The sequence below is a fragment of the Zeus faber genome (assembly GCF_960531495.2).
Source record: "Zeus faber genome assembly, chromosome: 7".
In the NCBI taxonomy this organism is placed as follows: domain Eukaryota; kingdom Metazoa; phylum Chordata; class Actinopteri; order Zeiformes; family Zeidae; genus Zeus; species Zeus faber.
Window position 1 is genome coordinate 25,064,408 of NC_137203.1, and position 10,043 is coordinate 25,074,450.

Here is a 10,043-nt window from a genome sequence, read left to right on the forward strand (position 1 = left end):
ATGGCACAGATAGAGAACGGCCGCCGGTCAGTGGATACGAGGAGCATCAGGACGAACAGCAGCAGTCACACTCATCTCGACGACGAAAGCTCCCTGGGCTCCGACTCGGAGATCAACGGCTTCACCAGCGACAGACACACCGATAAATATGGATTTATTGGCGGAGCTCAGAAGTACTCCGAGGAGTGGTGAGTGGAATTCCCACGCAGGCCGTCAACATCGTGTCTCGTGTTTATTGTGTGCCGGCAACTTGTTGATCGTCTGGGCACATGCGGGTTCAGGCGTGAGTGTAAACGTGCACCGTGACTTTAAAGGGAAATATACCCATACACAGCATCGACATGGCCACCCCGGGATGGGATCCATAGGACCGACTCCAGACTGGGCAGTGACGTAAACCGAAACCCCCACAGAACTCTTCCAGGCAACATCGTTTTAGCCCCGCTGTACTATTAAGAAGTCTCTCTGTACGTCTTATTTCATTACATATTATATTCATATTCACATTTTCAACAAGTCTCTATTGTTGATCCTAGCGATCGCGTTGGACGGATCATGTGTTCATGTACCTGGGAATTTGGTCCTGAACCCGCACATTTCTCGGCGCTCTCTGACTTTATTTGGGCTTCACAGGGCGACCCACTTTCAATGCTGGAAACGGGTCGCATTCTCCATCCTAATTGTGGGCGTGGCACCTTGCACTTTCTTTATGTCTAGATTCGCCTATGACTTGGCATGAACAAACGTACCTGCAGGTCTTTGAAAGAGTTGGCTCATACGTATTCCTAATACAGGCCTTGGGATCAGGGCAATCGTTTATCGTGCCTTTTTAAAGAGGAATGCCACCCATTTTCTGCATTAACATGGCCAAACCTATACCCTAGAGTTATGTGGTCCATAGAACCAATCACTACACCTCTCTGTATCACCACACCACCAATGTACTCTATGGATTTGATGGTGTTATTGCTGAAAATGTGTGGTATTCCACTTTCAGTTCTAACTTTTGCAAGCCTTTGCCGTCCATTCTTGAACAAGCAACATTTTTATGCTATAATTCTGTCTTTCAATAGTTTACTATTTTCTTTTGACGTATGTCATAACATAATACTTAATCCCCCAAAGGGAAATTCATGTACTTGTTACTCTAGATGTCTTTTGAGTAATGTTATCTTTTTCCCCTTTTTTTTTTTTTTTTTTTTTTAATGATTCATTCATATGAATTCATTCATAGTTTGATCCATAGAGGCAGTGTACAATGAGTTTGTGAAGAAAGCTTTTCTTCTCCTTTGCTCTGGGCCTCAAGTCTCCAGCATGGGAATGGAAGGAATGAGTGAGATTTGTGCCAAACGCTGGCTGGCTTGAAGCTTCCTGTTTTCTGGAGTTTTGGCATGCCTTGAGCCACAGCTCTGGCACCCTATTACTGAAAGACCTTTAGTTATGGGGGTTTGCCCCTTTTTCTTTTTATTTTATTTTTTTATTTGCTCAGGGCTATTGTTAGTTATCGCTAAGTTTAATGCTTTATCAACACTGTGTGGCAATAACTGCACGCAATGTATGATAGCTTAGACTCTTGTGGAGATCAGAATTGGCGAGCATAAATCATCAAATGTACAGCGTACACAGACATTTGTCTTGGCAATCAAAGCAAGAACCCAAAAACAATTTACAAGTGTAGCATGGTACACCATGGTCTGTCTTTTTTTTTTTTTTCAAAGCAAAAAGAGCTGCAGCTTTTTAAGACGTCTTTTAAGAGTCGTCTTTGAAGACTTTTCACATACTACAATTACAGGCCTATGCTGATTGGATAATTATACAGCTCAGTGAGGAACCAGGCCTCAATCATAAATGCAGCTTCGGCTAAACTATATTTTCTTTTTCTGTTTAAGAACTTTCAATACGCCGGGCCTTTTCTTGGATTGCGCTGAATGCACCAAGCATAAATTACCTCATGCGACAGGCCCACCCAAAGGTTTAGGCTGCACCTAGAGTGTCCTCCTCAAAGCAAGGCATACCAAGATGTTGTCATGTTTTTTAATAAGCTTATCTTGCACACAATAGAGCTCCTTACAGTATTTAACTTTCTTGCATAAAATGCTTTACACCAGGGTATATCGGAGCATTTTAGTATACCAGAACATTTAATCGTAAACAGACCAAAATAAGATGTTGAGAACAGGCCTGGATTTTGTTTTGGATCAAGCACTCAGTAACTCTGCTCTCTTATCTCCCCAGGGCTCAGGACGTCCCTCCCGGGGTTCTTCGGCAAAGGGAGGTGAAATGGCTGGACATGCTCAGCCACTGGGACAAATGGATGTTCAAGAGACACAGCAAGGTCTGGGCAGAGTGTTCTACACGCATGAAAATTATTAATTTGCCCTGTTATGGACATGCTTTGAGTTATAAGCCCTTATATCCAGACATTTGATATTGCAACGTATTTAACCTGCATTTTGATGCCTGTACGCAGAACCACTTTAGGTCTATTCAGTATCGCTCAGCTTGTTCTGTGAAACTGTTAGTGGTAGTCTTCAGAGTGTCAGTATCGAATTGTGCCAGAACTAGGCCCATTTGTGTCCTCTTTGTTTGCATATCCACTTGTCAAGCGGGTTTCTTCCGGTGTGAAGTGCTCTCTGCCGTGTAAGCATTGTGCTGCAACCTCGGATCATTTCCATGAGTCAGCAGCAGGGTGTGGCTCAGAGCCATTCCTCCATCCCAAGTCATCCCACACGCCATGTGACAGTTTGACGGGCTAAGAATCGGGGTGGTGCTTCCCCGACATCGCATGGCAGACACTGTTATGAGGTTACGTGGGAGCAGCTTGTTGCGTGGTCTCAGTGCAGTCAAATTTGCGCTTCATGTCAACAGTGTGTCGTAAAGAAACGGTTGATCAATGTCAGGTGAATGTTTGTCTTTTTCCTCCCCAGTTTTCTAGTTGTTCAAGGAGTGAAGATTATGAATTTCATTTCCACGCTTATGATCTGCTTATAGCTGTCCATGTCCCCGTTCAATTAGAAAAGCAAACACAGCTGTCTAAAAACGGAACTCTGAGGTTATCATTGACTGTCTTAAGGCTCAGCTAGTGGCAAATGAGCAGCGTGAGTTTATCTTGTAAGCATATTTCAAAATAATTATTTATGAGGCAAATGTACAAATTGTTAAGGAGTGTTTTGTTTATTTTTTCTCATTTGAGCTGTATATTTAAACATGGCTTGTCCTTGTTTATTTCAAATAAGCATATGCCTTCAGGGCAAATAGTCAGATTTAGAATATCTGTATAATTTGTAAAACTAGCTTGAAACAACATTGTCTTTGTCCTGCTCACCCTCACCATTATATTCTGCTAAGCCTAGATGCTTCAGCAGTTAACCAGCCCCTTGGAATGTTAATTTAAAATTTTCCTCTACCTTTATGTGCTTATTATTACATAGAATTTACTGGTCACTACAGTACAGTAACACAATGACAGAGGGGGGAGAAGTTTTAAGCCAGCAGAGGTTTCAATTCCTAATTTGCTCGACCAGAAAGGAAATGCTTTTCAAGTGACAATACCCTCACCTGTACTGCTGACTATACAGATGGTGTGTGTTATTACTGTCCACTGCTTTGTTTATTAAACTCCCGTGTTTTTCCTCCGTGGCCCAGGTGAGGCTGCGCTGCCAGAAAGGGATCCCTCCTGCACTCCGAGGCCGAGCATGGCTCTACCTTTCGGGCGGGAAGGTGAAGAGGGAGCAGAACCAGGGGAAGTTTCAGGTTAGCCGAGTACCACTCTCATTTCCTCCTTACTCCTTCCTCCTCAGGCTGTGATTTCATTTTGGACCTCCATTGAACCTCATCTGCTGTTTCAGCCAATTTGGAATCGCTGTGCTAAAAATTGATGACGTGCAGCAAAGGTTTTATAACTGCATATTGTGGACCCTGAGAAACTATAGTAATGTGCAGAGTGGTGGTCAGTTAGCTTTCAATTTTTAAAGTACATTAACTGCTCTTCGGCAGTTTGGGTATTATGCATTAGAGGTGAAACAATAAATATATTCATACAGAACCTCTTGCACAAAACAATTACAGCCTTGCCTTGTAGACAGTTGTTGGGTGTTATTTTTGGACACATGCTGAGTTTAAATTCAGAACTGTTGAGTTCCACCCAGATTGTAAACACATAATTATTTTTTATTTCATCCTAGGACCAGAGATACATACTGCACTGTACTCAATTATTTTATTGAGGATAGGTCCATTGAAAGTACTTTGACATTTGTTGAACTGTAGCTATAACAGTTGCTAAAATGGTGATAAATGGCCGTCACAGTTGTCTAAATTTGTTTTTCCAGGAGCTAGATAACCAGGCAGGGGACCCCAAGTGGCTGGATGTGATCGAAAAGGACCTGCATCGTCAGTTTCCTTTCCACGAGATGTTTGTGTCGCGCGGCGGCCACGGGTACATTATCCCATGACCTCATCACTGCGTGGAGTGGACGACACTTTCCTTTTTCGACATTTGAAATGGCTGCGTGACTGCTCTTTGTGGACACGTGTTTTGTTTTTGCTCTCCTCGCAGGCAGCAGGACCTGTTCCGTGTTCTTAAGGCCTACACTCTGTACAGACCAGAGGAGGGCTACTGCCAGGCCCAGGCCCCCGTTGCTGCTGTGCTGCTCATGCACATGCCTGCTGAGGTAGGCCTTCCACTGCCTGAACACAAACCCAGTACCCAGCTTCTCTTGTAAATATAATGACCGTAATGACTTGCTCTGTGCGCGAGGGACATCACATTATATTGTAGTGAGGTATGTGTCAGCACCCAGGCACCCAATACTCCCCCCCCCCCCCCCCCCCCCTCTGGTGTGTCAGGTTTGACATCATGTTCCAGTGTGATTGGGGACAAAACAGTAGAGGAGACAGCAACTTAAACAAACAACCACATAACACTGGGGTGGTGGTGGGATGGGGGATTTTAAGCGTTTCAAAATAATCGGGTCGTTTGTGAACGTCCCAACACTCAGTAGATGCTGCCGGTGCACTTCAGCGGCAGGTAGCGGGGATCGGCTTGGGGCGATGCTAGAGTGACTTGGAGTCCGGCGGGGAGCGTTGGGGTTCTCCGCTGTGCTCCATTTCATGATCCCCCATGCGGAAAAATATTCAATAACTTCTGATTGTGGATTCTAAATCGTATATGTAATGATCACATGATACACAGATACACTGTCCGGAACTACAATGCGTGTCGTGTTGTCCTGTTCCCCTCAGAGCTGATCGGAGGTGGAGCCATTCAAAACCTGTGTCTATTGCAGGGTCATTTGACCCGGCGCTGAAACCTAGGTTTTACCTTTCCCACTGATGACAAATGCCGGATATGCGCGGGTGTTTACCAGGTTTTTGGTGAAGTGGGAAAGGGGTATAAGGAACTGTTCCATCCAGTCCTCTAACATCTGGTGTATTTGTTTCCACAGGATGCCTTCTGGGGGCTTGTCCAAATCTGTGAGAAGTATCTTCCCGGGTACTACAGCCCTGGCCTGGTGAGGCTGGAAACGTTCCCTCTAGTACAAGCATATGACATGGTCATGGGGTTTTGTCATTTCTAATTTGTCGCTGTATTTAGTCGTTGGCTTCAGGGGTTGCTCCTTGGCTCTCATATTGTAATCTCCCAAATTACAGCCATTCTGTGGCCCGGACTTGTTAAAATCAAGTTAACCCAGTGTGATTACCATAAGCCTTGGGTATTGTCACTCTTGGCACTTAGGAACATTGCCGTAATGTCCCAATGTTTGGCCAACTGAATAAAACGGAAATATCTATCTTGTGTCCAAACTGGTAAGATCAGTTATGCATGTCGGCTCCTGCCTAGACTGCTGTAGCCAGGTATTATTATAGAAGACAATTTTCATTGTATGCTAGATTCACTGATGAAACGTCACATCGTTAAAACATAATTGGAAGCTAAAAAGGAGATGCAAGACTATATGCACCAATTGTATTAAGATAAGATAAACCTTTATTAGTCCCACAAAGGGGAAATTGACATCGTTCCAGCAGCAAAAAGGGGACAGCAAAAAAAAGCCTTCCATAATGGTGATAAACTCCCTCATTTTAATAATGGATGTTGAATTACCCAACATTGCATTCATTGCCTCATCCCTAACAATGCAAGTCTGTTGTTGTCAACAACCACCACCCCGTGCCTGCCCGCCTCTCTTTCAGGAAGCGATCCAGTTGGATGGGGAGATCCTGTTTGCCCTGCTGCGGCGTGTCTCCCCGATCTCCTACCGTCACCTGGAGAAGCACAAGATCGACCCCATCCTTTACATGACCGAGTGGTTCATGTGCGCCTTCTCCAGAACGCTGCCCTGGGCCTCTGTGCTGCGTGTCTGGGACATGTTCCTCTGCGACGGTACCACAGGCTCAGATAAACGCATGCACCAACTTGTCACTTCTGCTCTGTTTTTTTTTTTATTTGGAATTTTCCATCACAATTAGGGCTATCGCAAACATTTAAGTTGACGTTGAGGTTGTCATACAAATAATTACGATTAATGATTAAACTGCCCTCTATCATTGTTTGATAACAGTGAAACTTGCAACTGTTAATGCTGTTGAACATTGGAACATTTACATTTGCATAGACACTTGCAACCAATGGAAACATGCCTAATATGCATTCTATTTATAGCGCTATTTCTAACTTTGGCTTAAAATGCCTTGACATTTGGATGGAAAAGTGTTTGTGAAATGTAAAGACTTAGCAGAATGATCCAGGTCAGCTCAACAATTGCTATATGTAATCATTGCGACATTTCTAGTTGAAATAAATCGAATCACTCTTCACCCAGTTGTGGTGAATATCACTCTATTTTTATAGCCTTTTTCTTTGACCAGGAGTGAAGATCATCTTCCGTGTGGGTCTGGTGCTGCTGAAGTCAATGCTGGGGACTCGTGACAAGCTGAAAGCCTGTCAGGGACAGTATGAAACGATGGAGCTTCTCAAAGCCATGGAGCCACGCTACATGCAGGAGGGCTTCCTGGTCCGGGAGGTGAGTGCAAACGACAAGGTGGTGCCTCCAAAGAAATTGCACAGAGCTGTGAGAAATTCCAAAGCTGCATATCTTGCGAGAGCCTCTACTATTTGAACAACATGAATAGTGCCTGCTAACTAAGTAAACGCAGGCCTCTTGGGGAAAGTCGGAATGCCTCTGGTTGGTTTCATATTTAACGATTTAATGGAGCCCTCATGACACACTGGACGTGGTGCTTGCAGAGAACAATGGCTGTTCAGAAAGGCAGGAGAGGGAAGGGAAGAGTCACAGAGCGAGCTGAAGTGATACAGAGGCAGTTTGACTAGGGCGCAGGCTGCCCAGTGGCCGGGCGCTTCAGGCTTTTGGCAAAAAAAAGGCCCAGATAGACAATGGCTCTATTATTTGGATGGCCAGTCTTACTGTGCGGGTACCATCCATCCTGGTTTGCCCCTGGACATTTGGTATTATCTCACAATTCAGATTGTGCACAGAATAACCAGAAATTATGTGGTGGGCAGTGGTGGTTGGTTTGATTTACCACAGAATACTTGGTCACTTCCCTGAAATCTGCATATTTCTATATTGTTATTGAGGATACTGTGCTTGTGTATTAAAACGCAGTTTCATAGTTGCATTTGCTTTTTTGACTCAGTGACAGTTTACTGTTATGTCAGAAAGTAATTGACACACTGGGCTTAAAAGTCAGTGATTTCACTGCAGTAGTCAAGACCGAGTCGTCGGTGCTAATGCTATGGTAGCCCCTCTATTGTCACCCAGCTCTGAACTCTCTCTTCCTGCATCAGATCCTGGAAGTTCCGGTGTCGGCGAGAGACATTGAGAGGGAGCACTACTCCCAGCTGAAACGCTGGAGGAAGAACAGGGGCGAGCTGAACTTCAAGTCGCCTCCTAGGATGCACGGCGCCCGGGTCATCATGCTGTCCGAGCCGCTCCGGCGCCAGGACCTGCAGCAGAACCCCACCATCATAGTGGAGGCTGCCCCGCCGCCCCCGCAGGCCACCCCTCAGCTCAAGAAGGCCCAGAAGAAAAGCAAGAAGGATAAAAGCACAAAGAAGTCCTCCAAGCACGTTGAGGAGATCCCCAATCCTTACCCTCTCCCCAGTGAGCACCAGCCCCCGCCGAACCAGCCCCCGCCGAACCAGCCCCCGCCGAACCAGCCCCCGCCGAACCAGCCCCCGCCGGCCCAGCCCCCGCCGGCCCAGCCGGCCCAGCCCCCGCCGGCCCAGCCCCCGCTGGACCAGCCGGCCCAGCCCCCGCCGGCCCAGCCCCCGCCGGACCAGCCCCCGCCGGACCAGCCCCCGCCGGACCAGTCCCCGCCGGACCAGTCCCCGCCGGACCAGTCCCCGCCGGACCAGTCCCCGCCGAACCAGTCCCCGCCGAACCAGACCCCGCCGGACCAGACCCCGCCGGACCAGTCCCCGCTGGACCAGCCCCCGCCGGACCAGTTTCCAGACACCAGCGATACGCCCCCAGCCCTGCCACAGACTGTGCCCGAAGACGTCCCTCCTCCTCCCCCCCAGCATCAAGTCCCCCCTAGCGGACTGTCCCTCGCCAAAGAGTCTCCGTTGCAGCGCTCCACACAGAGCCTCAGCAGCACAGAGCAGGACACCTACCTGTAGCTCCCTCTAGGATGTAGTGGGGCATTGCACGTTTGAAAATAACACCAGCAACCAGCCAAACCATGCCATGGTCTTTCACGGTGTGTGTGTGTGTGTGTGTGTGTGTGTGTGTGTGTGTGTGTGTGTGTGTGTGTGTGTGTGTGTGTGTGTGTGTGTGTGTGTGTGTGTGTGTGTGTGTGTGTGTGTGTGTGTGTGTGTGTGTGTGTGTGTGTGTGTGTGTTCCACATGCTGTTTTTAGACACCACTAGCACCACTTGCCTAGCACACGTCTGGTAAACACGTCAATCAGTCATGCCAAGTGTGACACAACTAACGCCTTCTTAGTTTCTCCAGATGTTGTGGTATCACGTGTTTAACCAGCCCACTGTGAGAAAGGTTATTCATTTCTTTTTATGGATGTCTTAATAGCATTTTGGGTCAAGATCTAGTTACAGTTGTGTGTCGTAGGCAATCTTTTCTCTGCACAGTTCTGGTCAAAGCCAACACTGAATTCAATTGAATAATACTTTGTTGATGTCAACTCCAGTTACAAGCTTGTTAACGCAATAATTGTTTTCCATTCTTTTTTCTATACGTTTTTTTTTTTTTGTTGTTTTTTTTTTTCCTTCCTTCAATCAAGAAAACGTTTAAGTGCTCGACTCATGTTACACATCTAATATCTGAAGGTTTAAGGTTTCAAACTCCTTTTGCACTCACCAGGGGGCAGCCCTAGATTGCCCTGCAAATACTCTGGGTTATTCCCCTGGCAAAAAAATTCAAGAACACTCATTTTAAGATTCTTGTTGGAACTCATCCAACTTTCATTACTGCGCTTAGTCGGACCAGGTTTTTAACCACTCAAATTTCTTTTCTTTTTTTTTTATTATTATAATTTTTTTCATCACTGATTATTTATTTGCAGCAAGCGCAGTGTTAAGCACGGTATCCAATTAGATTCTTTGTGCCTTGTTTGTTTTGTGACACCAAAGTGTCAAGTCTTAACAGAATTGGTTATGGATGGATGTGAATTGGGGGCGATGTAAAAGCAAAGATGAACTGGGCCAGGCATTTCCAGACACTATGTTTCATTATGGGTAGGAAACAGAAAGGAAGATAGTGGACATTCCTCACTGTATGACACATTCCTGCCTTCTTAAAAGCTAATCTGTCTAAATGCTTGTCTTTTTTTTTTTTTTGCCAAATGCAAATCTGTTATATGTATTTGCGCATGTATTTCCTTTTTGATATGTCTGGAAGGTTTGGAAGGTGTGTGAATGTTTGCAGATCAAGGTGCTGACCCAACTCCTGTTATTGCTCCAGTCGGAGCTAAGAGCTCGAAGTGTGATCTTGCTTGTGCTAGAATTCCCAAAGCAAAGTAAAACCTTTTACTCAGCCTCTGCCCATCCATACTTTTTCTCAG

The 10,043-nt window shown here is 45.9% G+C and overlaps 1 protein-coding gene across 1 annotated transcript; it reads left to right on the forward strand.

Annotated features, from left to right (window-relative positions):
• tbc1d10aa (TBC1 domain family, member 10Aa) lies at positions 1-8,644 on the forward strand (the record flags this gene model as incomplete). Its single annotated transcript, XM_080004291.1, has 9 exons — positions 1-188; positions 2,236-2,335; positions 3,646-3,753; positions 4,332-4,438; positions 4,559-4,673; positions 5,448-5,513; positions 6,196-6,385; positions 6,871-7,025; positions 7,811-8,644. The coding sequence occupies 9 exons, from the start codon at positions 1-3 to the stop codon at positions 8,642-8,644; spliced, it is 1,863 nt and encodes a 620-aa protein (XP_079860417.1).
• Positions 8,645-10,043: the final 1,399 nt, after the last annotated feature.